This window comes from Acanthochromis polyacanthus, chromosome 4 (genome assembly GCF_021347895.1).
Source record: "Acanthochromis polyacanthus isolate Apoly-LR-REF ecotype Palm Island chromosome 4, KAUST_Apoly_ChrSc, whole genome shotgun sequence".
NCBI classification, from domain to species: domain Eukaryota; kingdom Metazoa; phylum Chordata; class Actinopteri; family Pomacentridae; genus Acanthochromis; species Acanthochromis polyacanthus.
In genome coordinates, this window is record NC_067116.1 from 33,469,902 (window position 1) to 33,494,485 (window position 24,584).

General features: G+C 42.2%; 2 protein-coding genes across 5 annotated transcripts in view; both read right to left on the bottom strand.

The window, feature by feature from the left end:
- Positions 1–1,864: 1,864 nt before the first annotated feature.
- cldn34a (claudin 34a) lies at positions 1,865–2,965 on the bottom strand. Its single transcript, XM_022200274.2, has one exon. It carries the CDS (start codon positions 2,963–2,965, stop codon positions 2,228–2,230), a length of 738 nt encoding a protein of 245 aa, XP_022055966.1. The 3' UTR covers positions 1,865–2,227.
- Positions 2,966–4,821: 1,856 nt separating this feature from the next.
- shroom2a (shroom family member 2a) overlaps positions 4,822–24,584 on the bottom strand; it is a 46,495-nt gene continuing 26,732 nt past the window's right edge. For 2 of the 4 annotated variants that reach the window (XM_051946680.1, XM_051946681.1), the window contains 9 exons: positions 23,624–23,725; positions 22,456–22,578; positions 19,564–22,000; positions 18,650–18,735; positions 10,126–10,731; positions 9,005–9,577; positions 8,063–8,234; positions 6,590–6,862; positions 4,822–6,259 (listed from right to left, as the gene is read on the bottom strand). In XM_051946680.1, coding sequence (XP_051802640.1) covers positions 5,987–6,259; positions 6,590–6,862; positions 8,063–8,234; positions 9,005–9,577; positions 10,126–10,731; positions 18,650–18,735; positions 19,564–22,000; positions 22,456–22,578; positions 23,624–23,725 — 4,645 coding nt within the window. In that variant the 3' untranslated portion in view covers positions 4,822–5,986. Of the gene's footprint in view, positions 6,260–6,589; positions 6,863–8,062; positions 8,235–9,004; positions 9,578–10,125; positions 10,732–18,649; positions 18,736–19,563; positions 22,001–22,455; positions 22,579–23,236; positions 23,595–23,623; positions 23,726–24,584 lie in introns of those variants that run through there. The other 2 variants (XM_051946682.1, XM_022200307.2) reach the window with 2 other exon arrangements.

Below are 24,584 nucleotides of genomic sequence, written 5' to 3' on the forward strand. Positions count from 1 at the left end.
GGTGCAGCGCCCCTGGAGTCAAAATTGCCAAAAAAAGAGAGACCCAAACCCTACAAAAAGGTTCTTTGAAGGAACCATTTTGAACACAAAAGGTAAACTAAAAAGTTCCACAAGCTTCTTCTCCTGTATTGCAATAAAATATCTTATTTTATATGACTAACATACAGATGTAAAGATAAAGCTCTGGGTGATGTATCAGGCTTATCTGCAGAAGTAGGAGGGTAGTGAACACAGACCAGACAGAGTTATTTAAATACCTCTCTATAGGAATGTTTTGGAGTAATGTTCGGTTATGCTGGGTGAAATTAAAATCAGGCATTTTTACACTAGTGAAAAGTGCATCTCACCACCTTTGTGCAGCGGTCAGAGCAGGTCTGCCATTCATCCACTTCTGAGACTTGTGTTTCTGACAGAGAGCTGTGCTTGTCTGAAGAGGGCCTTTTGTTCTGCAGCAGCTCGCCGCCTCCGGAGAGGTGCAGCAGGCCACTGGGCCACAGCGAGCGCCTGCGTTCCTTCCCTGGCAACAATCACCACAGTGAGGCGGCCTCCTCTCCACACTCACATGCCTGCTTTCGTCAGCCTCCCACCCGGGTCACATGAGGAGGGCCCTAGTTAACCCGACCCACCGAGATCCCTCTTCACATGGGACCTGTTAGAAGCCCACACCTTGGCATGTCCCCTCCCTCCCTCCCTCCACCAGCCTGTGTGGCAATAATGCAGATCATTACGGTCATTCCAGTGCTAAGTGCACACAACACGGTGGAGATAAAGTTTATTATGACATCTGTGATAAGCATCTGTCCCTGAACTTCACTCCAATACAGCCTCATGGGCCACATGAAGCTTAAATTAAATCTAGCTAGCATGTTTTTTTTTAATCTGTGTTTACACTCTCTTTCAATTAGGAGAACCTCAAGGAACTCTGAGGATATTCAAGGAAGCTGGAGGAACATTTCACAGGACAATTCAGAGTCCTAGAGTATTATTTATATAGTTTGGTGTAGGCCTAACTGACACTCTATACCTGCATTTACACATTGTTTTATTTCTTTTAGCTTCAAAACTGAGTTTTACTTAAGCTTTGCACATTGTAATACTTCAACATGTATATGATATACAACTTAAGCAACTTAGGACTGGCCAGTTATCTGACTTTCTGTTGAAAGAATTGTGTACAAATGGCTTTTGACACTAATATAAAAGGTCTATATTTGTCTGAATGTAAAAAGTCTCCATTTCATTTAGGAACATCTACAATATTGCCTAATGTTTTTATTGTGTTTGGGGTTAAATATTATTCCACTTTATTAACAATAAGAACAAAATTGCCAAAAAAAGGAGACCCAAACCCTACAAAAAGGTTCTTTGAAGGAACCATTTTGAACACAAAAGGTAAACTAAAAAGTTCCTTAAGCTTCTTCTCCTGTATTGCAATAAAATATCTTATTTTATATGACTACTTGTAGTTAAAAACTGCTACAATTAGCAATTAACTTCAATATACAGCTTCAGTTTCTGTTGCAGGAAGTTGCAGACACAGAAAGTTACCTAGATGGCTCATGTAACAGCTAAAGAGCTAACTAAAGCTAACTTACATCCTATGGTAGTTAGAACTGGTAAGAAACAAAACAAAGTTCAAATTAGAATCAACAACAGGCTTACATTTATTAGATGGACATAAACAAAACTCTAAATAATTGCTGAAGTTGCTCCACATTTACTGGATGTGTAAAATATAAATTAGCGAACACAGTGGAACATGTAGCAGCTAGCAGGCTAACTGCTGCCTTTGAAGACTTAGTGGAGGCCAAAACAAAGCAAAAACAACAATAAATCAGATTTACATTCATCATGTCGACAGAAATACGACTCCACGAGACTGCTGATGTTGCTCTACATCTGCCAGAGGAAACTGATAGTAGCAGCTATTAGCTAAGTCATTAGCCAAATTAGCCTTAAAGGTAAAAAGAGAGCAAAGTTGTTTATACAGTTTGTTTCTACAATGAAGCATTGTTTTGATATTGTGGATGATTTAGTTTTTTGTGAGCAGTGTTTTTAGTAATATAGCATAATGGCAAATGTTCCCCATTGTAGTTAATACTCCTAAATTTGATATCAAAGCATTAACATAACAAATCATTTGACTTAAAGTGTATCTTTGTGTTCAGATAGCTGATGAAGTCTCTCTCATGGGGAAATTGAATCAGTTGTGTTGTTGATTTGAGTTTTACTCATTGGTGAATCCGGGATTATCGATGCCCAGGGTGTCTCCATTAGATAAATCAGAGTTCTGTGGTAGTGTTGTGACCGTCCAGGGACCATGGAGCGGGTCCCTGGAGTCCTCGGAGCTCACACTCCGCCATGTGTACCGGTAGCAGAGGAAAAACAGGCTGCTGATGAGCATCAGGATGGAGGAGAAGAGGCCCACTCCGATGGCCGAGCCGATCTCCTGGCTGACAGGAGCAGCAGGCAAGTGGAACTCAGGAGGAAAGTCTATGGTCCTGTTGTTCAGCACTGAAGTCATGTTCCACACCAGCGGCACCAAACACAACGTGGCTGTGAGCAAATACAGGATGCCTCCTGCTGCGAAGGCCAGCCTGATGTGCCTGCGGTTTTCCACGGAGAAGTAGACCATCCTCACGGCTACTGCAGCGGTCATATTCCCGGCCAGGCCGCAAATCACTGCAAGCATCATCATCACCTGAGCCACAATGATCTCCACTGGAACAAAGCTGTTGGAGATGCTGATGCTCCAACAGTTCTCCATCTTGGGGAGGACGTGGCTGTGGAAACACGCCCTCCAGATGCCCACCCAGGCCACGCCCGAGTCGATGACAGAAACATTGTCCACCTGCCAGATGCGCCAGTCATCGATTCCGGCAGTGGTCATGGTCAGGATCCAGGCCAGGAACCCGGTGATGAGGGCCCAGAACTGCCAATGAGCTGTTTGAGCCAAGTAAAGCATCCCTGAGCTGTGAGGCCACTAATGCTCAGAGAGACCAATCGTTGCCGCCATCACTTCTGATGGAAACAAAAACATACACAGGGATGTGAAAAGGGCTTAAATCCATATTTTCATTAGTATTTTGGTGTTATTTTTAGTTTTAATCTGGACTTTAAAATATGATAACTCGCTGCCAAATTTACTCTGGGATACATCTTAGTGGGAACCACTGAACGGTTGGTTCATCCAAATGATCCAACACATATTTCCTCACTTAACCTCTCACATCTTGTGCCACGTGGATTACTATCTGCTGAAGTTTTGAGATAACCACTTTAGAGATCTGTGACTCCAATTGAGTCTACAGATGAGGAGGTGATGAGAATGTTTAAAATCAGTGTTAGGATGGTAAGAAACAAAACAAAGTTAAAATTAGCGTCAACAACAGGCTTACATTTATTAAATGGACATAAAGAATTGCTGAAGTTGCTCCACATTTACTGGATGTGTAAATAAATTAAACCGTAGTGTGTTTTTTTTCTCATGATTTGCAGTTAATGATGAGGAAAAAACAAAAAACCTAAATGAAAAAAAAGGGGGAAATGGATACATGAAGTATAACAAATATTTTAAATCCTTTTCTATCTTCAACTATATTCAGATGTAGGGCCTCTACTCTAGGTTATCTACCAGAAACGGAATCAGAAAAGCAGAAATACTTTACTTTGCTAGATAACCTAGAGTAGAGGTTTGATTTATTTTGAGTCTGGAAAACTAAAGCACAATTACTATAGGTCTGTGTTTGCTGTGTTTTTATTATTCCACTGTGATAATCATTATACCCTATTTATTGTTTTATAGTTTCGAGCTGCACAGCCAATAAACTGGCAGACATCAGACTGTTGCAGATATTTTGTATCGTGCCCTGTGTGTATGTGTCTGCTTACGTTGGGAAATTGCAGATACACACAGATATGCTTGAGCAGGCTGTGTAACAACATCTCTATTTCAAGTGTACTTTTACATTGTAAAACTTTTGACCAAGTACATAACTTGGCCAGAAATGTTTTTACAGAATGTGTTTATGTGAAAGAAATAATACCCCACATTTACAGATTATGACAATAGTCCTCTGGTATACCTTTATATTTGCAAATAATTCTGAAATACTCAGCTTATCCTGGCATATTGTTTTCATGTAAACTCTAAATTACCAAACACATAATTAAACATGACAGCTTATAAACATACTTCCCCCCCCCTTTAATAACTATCTAAACTGTGTATTTAAGAATCCTCCTGTATTGCAACAGTATAAGCACGAATTGAAAAAATCTTGAGAGATTGAGGAGCACAAAACAGAAATAAAACATAATGATTAAATCCCTCCTTTTCATATGATTCAAGCAATTATCATCCCAGAATTCTTTTGAAGTAATACAAAAAAAATCTACAAAGTCGGTATACTTTACCTTTAAATGTTTTGAACCTACCAAAAAAAACACCCTCTCAGAATACAGAATAAAATTCTCAGCTTGTTTTATAGTAACTGTAGGTACAGTCAGGTCGAGTTCTGCTGCAGGTAATGATTGTCCATTTAAATCTTCACATAATACAGTAAAATAAAACACTCTGCTGCATTTCATCTTTTTACTCACCTTCAAACTTCTGAAAATACAACAAATCCTTCCACAGAGGGATCAAACTGAGCAATAAGTCCACATTTTCTGTCAATAATGTGAAAACCAAAGGCTGCAACATCGACTGTGAGAGATATTCCTCGTCATGTCAAAGTCTTTACCTTCACTGTTATCAGCAGAGAGAAGGGTGTGGTGGAGTTAATGAATGACACGGAGAAATCAATCAAACCCTCCTGCTTGATTTCAACAGACTCTTTATTTGAAAGTGTTAAGAGTCGGGATGCAGCAGTGCGTGAAGCGTGTGAAACTGTAACAACTGTGCAGAGCAAACATCCTCCAGGAGATTTCATCCACAATGTATGAACTTTAGACATTTGAAATAACGCTTTGGAATGATTTAGTTTCATATTTGGCTGCAAAAAATGATCAACCTGGACAATTTTTAGTGAACTAGAAGTAACAACTGTGGTAGCTTTGCGTTCAACTTTGCACCGTGAATAACAGTGAAGTAATAAAATAAAATACAGCAACACTTGGTCATCTTACACGTGGCAATATCATAATCGAGACAAGATTCGCTGGCTGTAAATTGAAAAAAAAAAAAAACACTGACAGAGTAAACATGCAGAATGAGAGAGCGGACAGTGATGTGGCTGATTCTCCAGGCACTTCAAATGTGAATTTGACTTGAGTCAGGACGTGAAGTGTTTCTCCTGTTTAGTGAAATTGAACAAGTGCTCTTTAAAATGACCAGTATCTGCACACTTTCTCTCCACAGAGGTGCTGCACTAACATCTTCATCTTGTGTTTATTGCAGAGGAAAAGTTTATTTAGTGAGGAAAGCACAAAAAAATTAGTAAAAGGCCACTAGTTTATATATAAAAGTTAACAAAAGTTGAGTGTGAGTTGAAATATTTGGCCAGATTATACAGAAAAAAAGGGTTTCAGAGTGAAATTATTTAAACGTAGAACATGATAAATACTTGCCCAGTGTGGAACACACATCAGGGAGCATGGCTGCTCAAATCAGTTGATAAAATACTGTCCCCTCCTGCACAGATTCAAAAGGCTACAATAAATTACTAAAAAAAAACAAAAACCAAGCAAAAATGGCATAAAGGACATTAGATACAGTGGTTGTCAAGAAATGCAGCATATTTTAAAAAGGTGTTACTCGTAGATGCTGTCAGTCCAAGTGGTGCTGTGGCAGTCCAGTCCAAAAGAAAGAAGTATAAGAGCTCACAAAGTCACAAGTATGCACCAGTCCTGGTTCCCAACACACTGCAGCGTCTCATCTCTGTCGTCCTCTGCTGGCCAAAGGGCTCAAATGCAACCTGCAGCCACATGAGCAGACTTTCTCTCAGAGTTTGGACTATTTAAGACCTAAGAGTATCAGTCCTCTTCACAAAACCAGCCTCTGCTCTATGGGCAGGCTGTCCATGAGGCATTTCAGCTGCTCCTCTCCCAGTTTGATTTTGTCCTCGAGCTTGCGCTGCTCGATGATGAGGGCAGATTTCATCTTGACAAAGTGTTCGTAGTCCGTGAGGCTGTCCTCCTGCAGCTGGTTAGCCAGGATGTCATAAACCACACGCTCTCGACGGTCCAGGTTCTCCTTCAGCTCCTTTGCGTCCTCGTGCTGTCGGATCAGCAGCTTCCTCTTTTCAATCAACGTACGCTGCAGAACAAGAAAATATTTGTGAGGATATACCAAAGGTAATCTAAAATATTTTAACTAACTAAAGGTTTCCTAGAGGATCCACCGCTCACGCCCCAGCCTTCCTGAGATCTTTCTGCATTGAGTTTACATGTTCTCCCTGTGCATGCATGGGTTTTATTTGGCTTCCTCCCACAGTCCAAAACATGATTCTAAATTGTCCTCAGGTGTGAATGTGAGTGTGATTGTTTGCCCTGTGATAGACTGGGACAGACTCCACCTCTCCCCCATGACCCTAACGAGGATTAAGCGATGTATAGATAATGGATGGATGAATAAAGGTTTCCTCACCCTTTCCTCAGGAGTAGCGTCCTCCTCCAGACTGTTGAGGGCGTTCTCCACCCTGGCCAGGCGGCCCGACAGGGACAACAGCAGGCTCACCACTTTGTCCAAGTCTCCGACAAACATCCTGAACTTGTCCAGTTCGTTGGGTTTGCAGACCTGCTGGACTTGGGCTTCCACCTCGTCCCCCAGAGCGTTGTTGTCCAAGATGTCCTCCTGGAGACTCTCTCTGGCTTCCCGCAACACCTGGAGCTTTTTGCTGAGGCTGTCGATCAACTCTTGCTGTATAAAAAAACACAACATGTGAAAACAAAGCTGAGAGATTAGAAACACTGGCCTTGGGACATGTGACAGAGTTACTTCATCTCTGCTAAAGTGATGCATGCTGTCATTTAGACTTAGGTCACTTTAACAGGAATACCTGTCATGGCTGTATTCAGATGAAAACATCACAGGGACAGAGAGTCATGGTGCCAACAAGATATTTGTAATATATGCACGACTGGACAGTATATGTAGTGACATAAAGCCTAATGATGCACTATAAACAAAATAGCAAATATACAATGATACCAGCTTATCAAACTGTACAAACAACCAAATAACCTATTTTATTTCTAATTGTCTAAATATTTAAACTTTGGTCCATGCATGATGAAAATCTAACTACTATTTTACCAGCAGTAAAATAAAATACTGTTACAATTGTGATGTTCTCAGAGCTCAGCCTGCAGCTATGTAACACACGATTTAACTGCGGACTGGAAACTGTGACTCTGTGGATGAATGCTGCCTCCATGTCGAGGATTGTCTATAATAAACAAAAGGTCCATGTTGTTCCATGAGCACAAATGTGCACATCTTTGTCTCTCTTTGCAGACAGTCATATGGATCCTGCTGTTTTCTGATGCGGCAAGTATTTAATAAACTGAAAGGAAAAACTAATACGAGCTACCAGAAGCAACAAACTAAACTTCAGTTCCTTGTAATGTTCTGTCAGAACCTCGATTACGTTCATTGGCGAGTCTCATTTGTCTAAAGCACATTCCTTTCAGTTTCTTTGCAGTATGATTTAATTTTTAAGGACATTTCAGTTTATATCAAATGTGAAATTGTAGAGCAAAGTCAGTGAGTGAGGTACTTTGTGAGTCTGGCAGCAAACTGTGTCGTTTTTGGACCATTATTGGTGCTGAAATGTGGAAAAATCCTACCCCAAATCAACTCACACAACTCAAAGTTTGTCTCTTGTGTGTCTATCGGTTATGTGATGGCATGCAGGTCAGACTTCTGTCATGTTGAAAGTGATGCAGAAATATTGATCGCCATTTTGACTTTTACAGAAAAGTGATCAGGATCTCAATTCAGTCATGAAGTTGACATCTTCAGGTGCAATCAGATTAACAGGAAGGAGTGCAGCCTGAAAGACCTTCTGCCTAAAATGGTGTGACCAGTACAGTTCACACAGTAATATGTCTTTGGTACCTTCTTATTTGCCAAATCAATGTCCAGTTCATCCTCGGAGTCTTCCTCCTCTTCCTGCTGCTCCTGCATGTCCTTCATCTTGATAAGCAGCTCAGCTTTGGGAGCAGATGTGCTGTAATATGTAGAGCTGGTTACCATGGTGACAGCTGCTGCCATATTATCTTCCTTTTCCCTGAACACAAAACAAGAAGTTAAACAAGAATGTCTCTCATATTACCAAACAAAACAGCATAAACTCTTGAATGTTGAAAAAAAGTTCTTTTTAGGATGTTTTCGCTCACAGAAAAAAACAGAACGAATCATTTTATTTATAAAGTGGCTTGTAGATATGAAACAGAATCCATATGCTGTCATAATCCATAGATCAAACAAGGTGCGTTAAGAGTTCAATACAAAAGTAAAATGGCTGCACTGCAGTTTTATTTAGGCTGGTTTGAAAAGAATATCGCTATAAGACCATCTAATGAGGGAAGTCTTGCAGTTTCCATGCGTACTATGTGTGGTGCTATTCATTTATAGGAAAAACTTTAGTGCAGACACACAACTGTGTACAGGACTAAAATACTTTGTCCCTCAGCCCAAAGAGAGCAGAACTGACCTTCATCACTGATAAAAGCATGGCCATCCTTTATGTCTAGTACAGAAGCTAACTGTAAAGTATTCACCATTTTCCTGATTATCAGTAGTGTTGTCATTTTAACCAATGCCAGACAAAATATTTAAATTTTAAAATGTGCTACTTTGGCTCTAATACTTCTCTCAGTCTGTAGTCATCACTCTAAGGTTTGGGCTGAGGTTGTCCGGCCTACAGCACTATCTGATTGGTTACACGCTTCAAGTAATAACCAATAAACACTAAATGAGAAAATTTTGAGTTTCCATTTTTACTGTAAATATACATTTGTTCCAAATATCAGATGTGACACTATATGTGAGGCTCACCTTTCCTCAGCGGGTCGGGAGTTTGTCTGTTTATTTTGCACCTTCCTGCGCTGCTGAGCTCCCTCCAACAGCTGCTCCCCCTGAGGGAAGATGCCCTCCATCAAGTCCATGGTCGTCTTCATCTTGCTCTGATCCAGAATATCAGCTAGTGATTTGTCCTTCCCCATGATGTCTCTGGCTAACTCCTCTCTCTTCTGGTCCTCCTCCTCAGTCAGTCCTGTGGTTGCAGCCGCCCTGTTGCTGCTCGGCTCGTCTGTGGGCTGCGGTGGCTGCTGACTGTTGGAGCTGATGTGATCTCTTACAGTGGTCATGTATGTGTCTCTCTGGAGCGTCTGAGCAGCCGGGATGTTGTCAGGCTCCCTCTGCCGGGTGAACGCGCAGAAGACGGAGTCCTGCCCTGCAGCGCCCAGACTGCCGAGCCTGGTAACACCGTGTCCCTCAGCTTCAACGGCAGGAGGGTCGCTGTGCTGCAAAAATGGACAATTCTCCTTCTCTGTGATTCCTTCTGAGTGGACAATCCTGATGGGCACTTTCCTCACTCCAGGATTTTGGTTTTCTATCACATGCTCCATCCTGAAATACCAGAGACAAACAGAAAGAATCTTACACAGAGTTTCCCACTGAATGAAGAAAATGTCTTGTTGCAGTCATTCCAGCCATACGCCGATTTAAAGTTTCACTGCATGATGGCAACTGAGATTTTTTCCATGCCCAGTGTGCTGGAATATCCAAGACATCTGGACTCCTCCCACCACTTTGGTTTCTGCTAGCTGTAATAATCCTCCTGCACAGTCATAAGTTCACTACAGATGATATCAATTAGCTCAGAATCAAGAAAATGAACAAACAGCTTCGTGTTTGGGGCTTTAGAAGAACATTTTACATTTAGCAGAATTATCCCTTAACCACAAGTGGCTTTAATAGAAATGCAGAGAATCCCTCTAATTTACTGTGGCTTGATAGCATTCACATGTTGATTCTACACAGGCAGTGACTCTCAATAAGCTCCTTTGTACATGGAGCAGGAAGACAGGATGAGTAGAGGAGCTACAGTAACAGGCTAGTTGAAGCAAAACTGTGGCACTTCAGAATAAGTCTATGATGAAACAAGAAAACTTTACCTGTTCATGTCTTCATCCTGCAGAGAGACCGGAGGCTTGTCACTGAGTCTCTGTGGGGAAAACTGTGGAGATGGTGAGCGCTGCCCCTCCATGCTGACCAGCACTGAAGGTCTGTAGGAGGAAGCCAGGGGAGAGGAGCCAGGCTGAGGATTGGATGTTGATAGATGATGTACTGCCCCTTGTCCTTTGTCCACGAGTCCTTTGCCCTGCTCAGAATCTCCTTGTGGAGAGTGGGTGGCGTCAAAGGCGGAGTTAGGCTCAGTGTTAGGAGAGCAGTGGGTGAAGACTTCACTCTGGGAACCAGTGAAGGACTCGTGGGAGTCGACCTCTGGGCTTCTGGGTGGGGGAGGCTTCTCCAGCGCAGAGGGCTTTCTCCTCAGTCCAGACGGCAGCTCGGCGGGGCTGTGGTCATCAGGCGGAGGGAGGGGAGGCTCTGGGAGACTGTAAGAAATAGATGTGGGTCTGTGGTTCACGGTGGCCGGGGCAGCTCTGTGTCTGCAGTCAGAGCTGGCTCCTGTCATGGGCGGAGGGGGCGGAGCTGGGTAATGTTCAAACTCTACAGGTTTTTCTCTCACTTTACAATCACCTGGGCCTCTGTCAGAGAACCTGAGGAATACAATGGAAAGCTTTTAATTACACAGCCAGGCAGCATGGGCTATCATCTGCAGCTCAATCAAATAATACGCTGTGGGAGAGGCCTTGTTCATCTCTCCAGCAGCCACTGTGATTATGCCAGTATGACAAGACACGCATCCCCCTTATATTCTGCAAGCCTCCTTCCTGGTAACTGTTCAGCTGGCAGCCTGAGGAGGAATATTTTAGTTCCCGCAAAGTCTGCATTGAGGAATAAATAATCCTCCAAGTGCAGAGAAGCAAAACCAGATCACTTTTTCCCTGCCTGATTCAGTTTCAACTCTTTGGAGGTGAAGTTAGGTCTGAAAATGGAGGAGGTCAAACTGTGAAAGCCTCAGGAGTCATTAGAGACCTGATGGCGAACAGACTTAAACCTGCATGTGTTCTATCATTTAGCATAATTTAAGCATACAGCACAGTGAAAAGCTGTCATTAACTGAGCCACCCAGCCTACATGGCAAAAAGCTCACAAAACCAGCTCTATACTATGGTTTCATGCTCGCAGATAACATCTCCTTGCTGATACAAATTCAATTAGGAGTACTCGGAGAACATTGACACATAAATCACGCAACTTTGACTGAAGACAAAATTGTACTGATTCTGCAGTCACAAGATAAATTACGGCGACTTGTGGACAGACAGACGCCATAACTCAAACCTCACAATTGGAATTCTTACAAGCTGTGACAAGTTACCCAATGAACAACTGTTGCTGGAGCTCACTCCCTCCCTCGTGCCTCAGCTCAGCCTAGTGTGAGAAAGCTACCTTGTGGAAGCATGAAACATGATGCGAAGAGATTAACGCAGGATCCAGGAAGAGGTATATGAGTTACTGTAGTTTACTATCATGTAGGCATTCAACTGATGACAGATGTTTAGGTAAAATACACTTATTGACAGTGACTGTATGTGTTACGCAACCTTCAGATAAGTGTTACATACTTGAAAGAAATAGGATTTCTGAAGCATTATTACCCAACACAGGTGCCCAAACAAATTTTTTTTTTCCTGAAAATATACATCACTGTGTACACACTAAAGATCAAATGATGTGTTGAATTAAAAAAAAATCTTTCTTAAAATGTCTTTGTTTATGTTTCCATATTTTTCCACCAACATTAATGTTTGAACATTTATTCTTCAGTGTTTATCGACTATTACTTGTGATGTGTAACCAATAAGATCATGCTGCAAGCTGGACATTGTTCAAGACAACAGGGTGAGTACAGACAGAGAAGGCGGCTGAATCCGAGTCAAAAATATAGAACTGTTAGAATCATTTATTTTGATCAGAAATTGGTGAAAAAGTAAAGATAATTGGGAAAATAATGACTTCTGGATCCGATAATCAGTCAGACATAGTATACACTGTAACATAACAATTTATAGTTGTTTTCTATCTTTACAAATGTTAAAATTTATCGCTTAGTTATTCTTAGAATTAGATGTACATATCTGTAAGGACTATATTAACCGACTCACCCTCTGTGATGCTTTATTCCTATCATTTCCACAGAGCAGAAGAAAAAGTGAGCGTCCTGTCTGTTGGCTGGCTCTCCATGACAGAAGCCACCTGTTGGTGTCTCTTTACCCCTGTATCAATAACACTAACTGGGTGGAGCAGGTCTCACTTAGCTCATCTCCCAGACGTTTCAATGACAATAACATCCTCTGTGCTGTTGTTGTAATGCAAACATGAGTGTCATATGGTGTGGCTACTACAATGAGGTTGCTCAAGATTGGATACTCTACACCCTTCAATGAGTTTCACCTTGGAGAGTTTAGCAAACGCACAAAGACTCCTGAATAACTGGTTAGGAACCATGAAGTCATCTAGTTTGTGTCACAATACGCAGTTTAGGAATGATCTTAAGTAATCAGAGAAATGTTGAAAGTACTGTAATCACTGCAAGTCCATAAAGCTTTAACACAAGACACAAACGTTCAAAACGCATGCATCAGACTTTTAGTCTTTACAGTAGTTCACATAGCATCTTTAGCTAGGCCGTCCAGCATGTAAACGCATTCTTTCAAACCCCACACCTCCCATTTGGAACTCATGCTTTCATAAGGTGTCAAATTCAATTCTATTCAATATTTTATATGTCATTTTAGAAACAATTCACTGCATAAGTAATCTCAGTGGACTATACAGTAAGGTCAAGACAAAAATCCAAGTGATTTTCATTAAACAAGCATTTGGCGACAGTAGGAATCCAAGCCAAAATCAGAGGATACATTATACAACTGTGATATTGCCTGGATAATACTATCCATAAAGAGTAAGCTATAGTCCATGAGCAGAATTAGTGGAGTGGCCCTGTAATTCAGGAGTCTGGCTGTTTCAAGACTGAATGCAGGTGGCTGTCCTCAGCTCAGTTGCTAAATGTTTAAAAAAAAAAGTACTGTATTTCAAAATAAAAGGCAGAACATAAGAAAGGAGACAGGTGCAATGGGTGATGTTAGATTTTTACCATTAAACAGCAACATATCCACAGATGCAGAAAGTAGAAATCCCCCTATATTTACAACACCTGCACTTGTCAGTCCAATATAAAGAAGAGCAAAAATTAAGAATTTTAATTTTTAAAAAATTATATCAAAACAACACAGCAATGTGTAAAAACAACAATGTCTAAGATGAAGTTGGGATTTTTTCTTCAGCATATGAAACTCAGATGAATATTCAGAGGGTATAAAGTATGTGCTATTGAAGTAAAGGGGTTTTATAGGTGAATTCAAATTACTTGTTAAGGATGGAAATGGCTGTAGTGAATAATTTCTTCCAGAAGAGGCAGGAACATAGGGTGACCTATAAGAGTGGAGGTAGGAGCACACAGGTAGACTACAGCTTGTGTAGACGGTGTAATCTGAAGGAGATCAGTGACTGCAAAGTAGTGGTAGATGAGAGTGTAGCCAGACAGCATAGGATGGTGGTGTGTAGGATGACCCTGGTGGTGAAGAAGATGAAGAGGGCAAAGGCAGAGCAGAGGACCAAATGGTAGAAGCTGAAAAAGGAAGAGTGTTGTATGACTTTCAGGAAAGAGTTGAGGCAGGCTTTGGATGGTCAGGAGGTGCTTCCAGATGACTGGACAACCACAGCAAATGCGATCAGGGAGACAGGTCGGAGAGTACTTGGTGTGTCATCTGGAAGGAAAGGAGATAAGGAGACTTGGTGGTGGAATGAGGAGGTGCAGGAGTGGATCCAGAGAAAGAGGTTAGCTAAGAAGAAGTGGGACACTGAGAGGACTGAAGAGAGTAGACAGGAGTACAGGGAGATGCAGCGTAAGGTGAAAGTAGAGGTGGCAAAGGCCAAACAAGGGGCTTACGATGACTTGTATGCTAGGTGGAACAGTAAGGAGGGAGAGACTGACCTGTATAGGTTGGCAAGGCAGAGAGACAGAGATGGGAAAGACGTGCAGCAGGTTAGGGTGATAAAGGATAAGGATGGAAGTGTGTTGACAGGTGCCAATAGTGTGATGGGAAGATGGAAAGAGTACTTTGAAGAGTTGATGAATAAGGAAAATGAGAGAGAACAAAGAGTAGAAGAGGTGACTGTTGTGGACCAGGAAGTAGCAAAGATTAGTAAGGATGAAGTGAGGAGGGCATTGAAGAGGATGAAGAGTGGAAAGGCACTTGATCCTGATGATATACCTGTGGAGGTATGGAAGTGTCTCGGAGAGGTAGCAGTAGAGTTTCTGACTGGGTTGTTCAACAGGATCTTAGATAGTGAGAAGATGCCCAAGGAATGGAGGAGAAGTGTGCTGGTGCCCATCTTTAAGAACAAGGGAGATGTGCAGAGTTGTGGCAACTACAGAGGAATAAAGCTGATGAACCACACGATGAAGCTATGGGAAAGGGTAGTTGAAACTAGACTAAGGGCAGAGGTGAACATCTGTGAGCAGCAGTATGGTTTCATGCCAAGAAAGAGTACAACAGATGCAATATTTGCTTTGAGGATGTTGATAGAGAAGTACAGAGAAGGTCAGAAGGAGCTGCATTGTGTCTTTGTAGATCTGGAGAAAGCTTATGACAGGGTGCCCAGAGAGGAACTGTGGTTTTGTATGAGGAAGTCTGGAGTGGCAGGGAAGTATGTTAGAGTGGTGCAGGACATGTATGAGGACTGTAAGACAGTGGTGAGGTGTGCTGTAGGTGTGACAGAGGAGTTCAAAGTGGAGGTGGGACTACATCAGGGATCAGCTCTGAGCCCCTTCTTGTCTGCTATGGTGATGGACAGGGTGACAGACGAGGTTAGACAGGAGTCTCCATGGACTATGATGTTTGCAGATGACATTGTGATCTGTAGTGAGAGCAGGGAACAGGTGGAGGAGAAGCTAGAGGCGTGGAGGTTTGCCCTGGAAAGGAGAGGAATGAAGGTTAGCCGCAGCAAGACGGAGTATCTCTGTGTGAATGAGAGGGACCCAAGTGGAAGAGTGAGGTTACAGGGAGAAGAGATCAAGAAGGTGGAGGATTTTAAGTACTTAGGGTCAACAGTCCAGAGCAATGGAGAGTGTGGAAAAGAGGTGAAGAAGCGTGTACAGGCAGGCTGGAACGGCTGGAGAAAAGTGTCAGGTGTGATGTGTGATAGAAGAGTTTCAGCTAAAAGGAAAGGAAAGGTTTACAAAACTGTGGTGAGACCAGCCATGTTGTCTGGAGACAGTGTCCCTGAGGAAAAGACAGGAGGCAGAGCTGGAGGTAGCAGAACTGAACATGCTGAGGTTCTCTTTGGGAGTGACCAGGATGGATAGGATCAGGAATGATTACATCAGAGGGACAGCACATGCTAGAGGCTTTGGAGATAAAGTCAGAGAGGCCAGACTGAGATGGTTCGGACATGTCTTCACCATCTACACCTCGGACTTCACCTACAACACGAACAGCTGCCATCTCCAGAAGTTCTCTGATGACTCCGCCATTGTGGGCCGTGTGTCTGAGGGGAACGAGCTGGAGTATCGGTCGGTCATCATGGACTTTGTGGACTGGTGTGAGCGCAACCATCTGTGCCTCAACACCAGTAAGACGAAGGAGATGGTGGTCGACTTCAGGAGAAGGACACTCCCACATCCACCAGTGAACATCCAGGGGCAGGACATTGAAACAGTGGACAGTTTCAAGTACCTGGGTGTTCACCTCAACAATAAACTGGACTGGTCCCACAACACTGATGCTCTGTACAAGAAGGGCCAGAGTCGCCTCCACCTTCTGAGGAGGCTGAGGTCCTTCGGAGTGTGCAGACCTCTACTAAGGACTTTCTACGACACTGTGGTAGCCTCTGCTTTCCTCTACGCTGTCGTCTGCTGGGCCCCGGGCAGCACAGAGCGGGACATGAAGAGACTGAACAAGCTGACCAAGAGGGCCAGCTCTGTCCTGGGCTGCCCACTGGACTCTGTGATGGATGTGGGTGAGAGGAGGATGTTGACCAAGCTCTCATCCATCATGGACAACAGCTCCCACCCACTGCACCGGACTGTAGTGGAGCTGAGCAGCTCCTTTAGCACAAGACTCAGACACCCTCAGTGCAAGAAGGAGTGCTACCGCAGGTCCTTCATCCCCACTGTCATCAGACTGTATAACACTACTGTGTAGTTGTTATGTGCAATATTTATTATCTTGTTCTTGCACTTTCGTGACTTTTGCACTCCTCTGTTTTTTGTTTCTAAGAGCCCTGTAATGTTAAATTTCTCCTTTGTGAGATTAATAAAGTCTATCTTATCTTATCTTATCTTATATTGGTAGAAGGATGCTGAGTTTCCGACTGCCAGGCAGGAGGCCTAGAGGAAGACCAAAGAGGAGGTTTATGGATGTGGTTAAAGAGAACATGAAGGTAGTTGGTGTGAGAGAAGAGGATGCAGCAGACAGGGTTAGATGGAGGCAATTGATTCGCTGTGGCGAACCCTGAAGGGAAAAGCCGAAAGGAAAAGAAGATCATTGATGTGATAAGAGGTGACTTCCCCAAACATAAGAGTAAATCATGCCTATATCTGTGTTGACTCAGCAAGGGCAATATCAAATGAGAAAAGCTGACCTACAGGAAAATGAATATTTGAAAACAATATAGAACACTGGCATGCCCCGAATTATTATCCATTATACAGGGTGACACAATCCAATAAAACCTCCTGTATGAATGCATTCATACAGGAGGACACCATCTACAGGAAGTAATTTTTAAAAAATGAAAATTCCATTATTGTTTGTTAAATGGCATGTTTTCAGGTTTCAATTACTATGAATAAAATATTTTTCTTCATTCACTCTTGGTTTTATTGGATTGTTAAAAAGTTCCCATTTTTTCTGACACCCTGTATTTTAACTGTCACTTTGTGTATACATTTGGATTTGACATTTGCACCATGAATTGTTTTTTATTCATATTCAAAGCTATAGTAATAGTGATAAACGTTACATCAAGTGTTTTATAAATGTTGTATCTGTCATTTCAAGCCACAAAAAAGAAAAAAAGGATTTCCCCGAAAAGCCATAGTGGAGTTGCACATTGATTAGCATGCCAACATTTGAAAAGTAGTTGAAAACACAAAAACACAGGTGAAATTGACAGAAATATAAGTTTGACAGGTATTTAGCCTCAAATAAAAGAATTGGACAACTAATTAACATGAATGCCAAAACCAAATTTCAAGGCATAGTCAATAATCGCTCAGCCATTGCACTTAAGACGAGGAATGTGATTCTAAAGGTGGTGCTGAATGCAAATTCAGGGGATCACCAGAGTGATTAGGATTTATCCTCTGGTGACCACGAATAAATCACAAAGGAATAGCTGTAACTGCTTAGGCATGTCAGTCCGACCTTGGGCTGAATCACTTATCAATTTGAAACAATACATTAGAAAATTTGAAAGACTAAAGATTAAGATATACAAGGTGTGGCTAATAAATAATGAGTAATGCTGGAATTCAATTTTATTCCATTCAAGCAGATTGAAACTTTCAGGAATTGTTCATGCTTGCCTTTTTGAACAATGCACACTACATAGCTCAGCCTCAGAATTTAACAGCGACACCACGTACATTTTGCAGCCTGTTTGACCCAGGCTTTAAACTGATGTGTCAATGGTTTTACATATTCATGCTGTCCTCCTTGTTTTTGATGATAATCTGATGCAGTAGTGCTCAGTCTCATGTTTTAAGTCTGCAACCTTTAAATTAACCTGACGCTTGATTTAAAAAAAAAATGCAAATCAAATCAGTACTTATCAGACAAATTAGATATTTTACAAAAATTTTCAGCTTTGGTCTGGACCAAAGTGGTGCGACAAACACCACATACCACAGAGTCACGCCATGAGCATAGATAAAAATCTAAGCATGCAGAGCAACAGATTTTACAGATGATAATGCCATGCCTTCAGGCTGGCCCCGTGAACTTGGGTCCCCATTACATTCCAACGGAGGGCTGATGGAACACTTCCTCACTGTCACAGACATGGTCAGATGCCTCGCCTACACCAGAAAGCCTCCACTAAATGACACAAAAGCGCAGCCAGAGAGACGTCTTACGTTGTCACAGCTGCGCCAAAGAAGTGCCACTGTTATGCCTTGACAGATTATAAAGACTTCAGTGTTTCTTGACAAGCCTGCTGCCCTCTTGCACCGATAAAGCTCAAGAGCAAAAACACAGCAAGATATCATACTTGATTGGACAAAGATGCTGGTGCCAGTGCAAAATTATTAATTAAAAGATCAAAAGCATTTAAGTTACCCATTAATGACAAATAATAATACTAGAATACTCACTATGACGCCATTTATTATTTGCCAAGAGAAAATCCCGAAGTTTCAATACAAACATTAATATTTCTGCAGTTGTGTAGTGTACTGACAGTCACTGGTGTTCCAGTAAGTTGCATCAAATGAGATTTACTCACCCTGTGTCAATGCTGAGCGGTTGAGCAGGTTTACTCTCCGACAGGGAATATTCTGCGTCAGACTTTCTTGCAGGAACTGGAATCTTCTGTAAATAAGGTTGAACAAACCCAGATGTACTTATGCAAAAACGTCCAAACAAAAGAGGCTTTCAGCTTTTACAGAAGTCAACTTATTGTCATTTTTTAAATTACTCTCACCAACTCATCTCGCAGCTTCCTGGTTTCACACTACTACTGAAAATAACAATCAGTGTGTTGATGCCCCTCTCTTCCTTAAGCTGAGGGTGTGTCGTCATGAACAAACATGGATTAATATTTGACTTGGCTTTTTCCTTTGTTGTTTTTCCTTCAGTCAGGACATTGGTCTTAACGAGGCGTAAAGCCACCTCGGCCTCATACAGCAGCAACATTCAAAGTACCTTTCCAGTCATTGAGTTAACGCCTTAAAACTCATCTCTGTGTATCAAAGCTACAAAATTAAAGTTCTTTACATTAAAAAAATCTAATAATTACCTCTGGAAATGCTACCTCTATAATCCATAGACACATGAAGGATTTTTTATGTCCTCACCTCTCCCCACCCTCCCCTTTCCATTTAGTGCTGCTCAAACACATCAACTCACCAACAAATCTGATCAAACACTGTAAAACAACTATGCAACACAATAGTAAGTTGTAATATTGGAGTAATTCAGCCAGATAAGTTTGGCAAATTTACAGGATTGCTTCTATAAGTGTTTTATATATGAAATCATGGAAGTCTAAATCCATGTTTTTAAAATTGTCATCAGAACAAGCTTTCATCAGAGGGCTCTTTAAGCAACTAAAACCAAGATATAAACAAATAGTCCATCACTTGATCGATAAGTTTAATGCAATTTTGAGATTACAAATACTGTGAATGCGTGTCTCACCTGTCCATACATCTCTGCTGAAGGAGATGATCGGGACCTCTCATGGAAACAGGTAGCTTTGTCACTCTCCTCTGGTCCTGGATCTAGTATGTTATCAGCTGATCGATATCTTCCAGAAGCTCTTTTTTCTGGAGGTTTCTTCTGTATATTCCACCTTGCCTCATATTCAGCGAAGGTGCCCAGTCTTTGCTGGTCTTGGATGGATTGCTTGTGAGCAAAGTAAGGAGCTCCTTGGGCCTCCTCAGCTCTGCCCTTGGTTCCTTTCACTGTGTTCTCTGTTGAAATGGTGGAGGAACGATCTCGGCCTTGGTTCTTGTTATGGCTATGAGGGGGCATGTGATCAATGAATCCTAAATTCCCACTTTCTTTTAGGAGTTTCTCTTGGTCTAGTGAGGAGCTGGCATTTTCACTGAGAGTTAGATTTTCTTTCATCCCAACTTCATGGATTTTATCTGGTTCAGAGAAACATCTAACCTTTTTTTCTGCAGGGAAACGCTTCCGGCCACCAATGCGAGTTACCTGACCACTGGAAAGTCCTGAATTACTTGTTACTGACTCTGTAACAGTTGGCAGAGGATCTTTACGAGCTGAAGATGGGTAGTTAGGTAAGGCCTCACCTGTAGAGTGCTCCAGCAAGACCGGCTCCAGGTCCCTCCTCCTAAAAGAAGTCGCCTTGAGCACCCTTGCTTGTGCTTCCTTTAGATTATCTTTATAGGTGTTAGAGAAGGAGCCATCTGCAGAGGTTGGTGTGGTCTTTTCGGTTGGCTTCCAGACATCTCGATCTTCTTCAGCCTCACACTCAGCACCAGGGAGGGTAGCTGCACTCGTACTCTTTTGAAGCTTTGCTCTTCTCATCTGGATTTCGTTTCTCAATGTGGTGGCAAACCGTTCGCTGCGTTTTACCTGCTTGCTTTCAAGGGACTCCTCTGTGTTTGTGCCTCGTGTTTTCTCATCTTGGCCTGTGGCATCCATGGAAAGTGAGTGAAGCATCGGTGTTGCCTGAGGGCAGATCTTGTTGCTCCCTTGGCTGTGATGTCTGATGTCTTGAGGCAATTCTCTGTGCTGCAGAGGCAGAGACCTCCGTTGATCAGCCTGTCTGCTTGGAGGACAACTCATGTACTGAGCTTCTGCATTTTGCATGTTGTGTCCTCTCTGGCCTCCCCTATCATCAGTGTTAAGTTTAAGTACAGAGGTTTCTAGTACAGTGGTAACTTGATGTTTGCCGTATCCATTATTGTCTTTACTATGTGAGGAGTGTTGCTGTTGTTGGGGCAGATGATACTTGACTCTAGTGACTGTTTGTGGGCTGAGAGAGTTCCGCTCATTCCCAGTCTGTGCCGGATCTACACCTGTCACACCCCTCCTGTCCTCTGGTATTCCTGACAAAGACAGGGGGTTAGGCTGTGTGGGTTGACACGTAGTGACACAGTAGTATCGGCTAGACCCACTGCTCTCAGTGTTTTGGTCAGTGGCTGTGGAGGACAGGGAGGTGCTTAAATTCCTCCTCTGGTTCTGGCCAGAGTGTTGAGTAGAACCGTTAGTAGGCAGTTCCTGCAAGCTACAATAGTAACCGCCTACGTTCTGTGGCTTTGGTACGGATGTAACCCAGGGCTGAGGATAAAAAGTGCTTTTGTCACTGTGGTGTCTTTGATGGTAGGGCTGGTTAACGTGTGGGCCTTGCCGAACATCACTGCTGGACAGGGAATACTGTTTGTTGGAGATGAACTGGCTCTGATTGGATTTATCGGACGAACTGTAAAAATTTTCACTGTCGTTTTTCGGGGAAATGTTGTGACTGCGGCGATTTTCAGAGGAAGCCTTGTGTGAATCTGCTACTTCGGGGTGAGCTATAACAAGCCCTCTTTCATGTACCTTCGTTGCAGCAAAACTATCACTGCGAGCAGGAGGAGGTGGAGGGGGAGGAGAGGGTGAAGCTGTCTTCTTTTTTTCAGGGACGTTCCAAACAGGACCAAAGTTGGTGCGACTTGAAGTGGAATGTCGGGAGCCAGCTGGATCCTCGGTCTGTGGACCATCACAGCCTGAGCTAACTCCTGGCATCTGAAAATATGTGAGCCTGTCATCCTGTCTGAGTCCCTCAGCAGTCAGACTCTGGGTGTTTCTGCCATTGTTGTGTTTTGCTCCTGCATCCCACTGACCAACTTTATACAGCATGTTCTCTGTTGAGGCCGCATTGCTCTTAGAGAGGGTGTAGTCTGGTGTGCCAGAGCTGGTGGAGAAAGAGCTGTAGGCTGAGTCTCTTTTCCCTCCTCCTAGGTGCTCCATACTGTTGTTTGACTTGGCAGGTGAGAGCTGACCGGCAGGATAAGGGTGTGACACATGTTCTAGACTGTCCATGCTGCCAAGTGAGCTGAACTGGTCGGACACTCTGCGCAGGTTTGTCTGCTCCCAGCCACTGGAAAGATCAGTCGAGGATGAACTAGAGGTCACAGGAAATTACACAGTGAAAAAAGGCAAATAACACTCTATTTTTCTTCTGTAAAAGTAGGTATTTACTTAAAGATTATGGTTAGTTAATCAGGTTATGAATTATGTAATCAATTTTCATTACCATTTCTTGGTATTCTCATTTATTCAAATTTACATTTAATTTATTGTAAGTTTTTTGGGCACCAGAGAATACACCAGCATGAGCAAAGACAGTTTAAAACCTATTAATACACCTTTAAACATCATGTCCTTGTACTTACAATTCACAGATCCATATTTATAAAGAGGTATAGAAGTGCTAATGTGACGTAGGACTACATTCTCCTTATTATTTAGAGCGTACAGGACACAAAACCTAAACTATATCATCATATACTGGTAATCAACAGTGCTTGATATCCAACATTCAGACTCAAGAGGCAAACTTCAAGATTCCAGAGTTACCTTGCATCATATCTGGTGTGCCAGACGGCCGTGGGTGGAGACTGCGTTTTGGCAGTCTCTGATTGGTTTTCATTGAACTTGGTAGAGTGCCAGGAGTGAGGCCTGCTTATGGGTTCATTCCGCCTGCAGAGAGGGCAAAAAACACACAGAGGATTAGAGACCAAACCCTTATGGAAAACAGTATGTGCTTCCACATATGAATCGGTGCAACTGGAACTTACTGCTAAAGTTAGAAATGCAGCTCAACAAGTTAAAAAAAAAAGTTTTCTTTTGTTTAAACTTTGATGTGTGTTTCTTTTTTTTGATCAAGAACTTCAAATGTATTCACTCTGATGGCTTACCCTGTGTTTGTGTTGCTTGTTCCTTTGTATTTATAAAAAAAAAGTGCATAGTTTCTTTTTTAAAATCCCATTGCAGTCAGATTTCTGTTTTTATTTCTTTTTTTTTATTCTCTAAAAATGTTGTGTGCACTCCCATACACCCAACAAGGATCTGGATGTTTGTGAGCAAATGCAAACTCTGCTAGGAAAAGAGAAGACGGTGGTCAGAGCGGAGTTATTTTCTGAAGGTCTGCCTCTGAGTGCAGTGATACAGTTCCTGTGTTGCATGATATATTGGCGTTGCGCTTGTACGCCCTGTACATCTTTTACTGCATCCGTATAGAGGAAGAGATTTGCAACATTTTTGTTTCACTTCAACATTCACAGATGGAAACTGTTTTGGAGAGTTTTTAGCTGAGCACAAACTTTGTACAGCTGTCAGTTATGCATAAGCAACATACCCTTTAAAGTGGTTCTTTCTGAGATGCATGTCAAACAAACATAACACATAAGCAGAAAATAACAAACCGTAATCAAACACAATTTTATTTCAACAGAGACAGAAAACATGTCTACACATTAGTGGCAGACAATGATTTGCATGCTGTACAAATGGGATGGGAACATCATTCATCTAATGACGTGAACCACAAGACAATAAAAAAGGCATGCCAATGGGGTCAGGTATTCATCCACAGGAAAAGGAGAGTTGCTATGAGAGTAATGATGATATTATCACTACACAAATGATTTATATGATTATGGGCACAGGTCAGGCAGGAAAGAAGAAGAGGAGATAAGGAAAAGTAATATACGCTACTAATTACAATGACGCTATAGAACCATACCTCATGGAACTTCGCAAAATCTTCGTAAGAAAGCTTCTTGCCACATGCACGTCATTCTCTGAGGGCATTTTCTGAGCTACAATATCCACCATTTTCATATTCCTAGGTAACAGGGGGAGGAACACACACACACTAAGAGCTCGCTGACAAAAGACAGGACAAATACCAGCTGACACTTAGATTGTTCAAAGTTTCTGCACACTGCAGAGAGGGTAGATCTCAAAAACTCATCAGGATAAAGATTTCCTGAATTTGCTGTGATCTCCATTAATTATCACAGTTTTCTAATTGCCAGGACAGTAGAGTAATACTAAATTCTACAACACTGTAAATGGCTTCTGAAATATGGTGTTATAGCTCCCTCTCCTGGTTACAAGAGAGCATGTGTTCAAATGTTAACAAACCAGGACAAATGAGCTCATATATGATGTACAGTGCACAGAACACATCAGCAAAATTACACAGTTTCACTCATCTCTCATTAGGCTCATTATCTTAACAGGACATAGTTGAGGTGAGCTGGCTGTGTTCAGACTCTGCCATATGGTCCCCGAGGGAACACAAGCCCAGCATGGGGCAGGGGGGGCTTAAGAGAATAGAGAATCTCTTACACAATCAGATCAGCCTCCTCACCCCTCAATGCAAGCTGTCGTCTGCCTCCCAGACAGCCTTTCTGGAGGCTGACATAGTTTGACAGGCACACGTGACTTCAGTAATACTTCTACCTGCAGTGATGTTGGTAACTCAGCATTGTGGGGAGAGATTTTCTGTTTGTATGGACAGTACATCAAGTTGCATAATGTATAATAATGCACTCATAAACAAATGAGTAAATCAAAACCATAGAAACTGTATCAAACTGTCCAAATATCTAATACTAGCCTAGTTTATTTCAGATTTCCTCCACACTGAAAATTCTGTTTACATGTTATGATAACCTAACTACTACTATACTAACAGA

Coding starts and splice junctions, on each gene's coding strand:
- cldn34a (XM_022200274.2), bottom strand. CDS start 2,965: ATGCTTTACTTGGCTCAAACAGCTCATTGGCAGTTCTGGGCCCTCATC.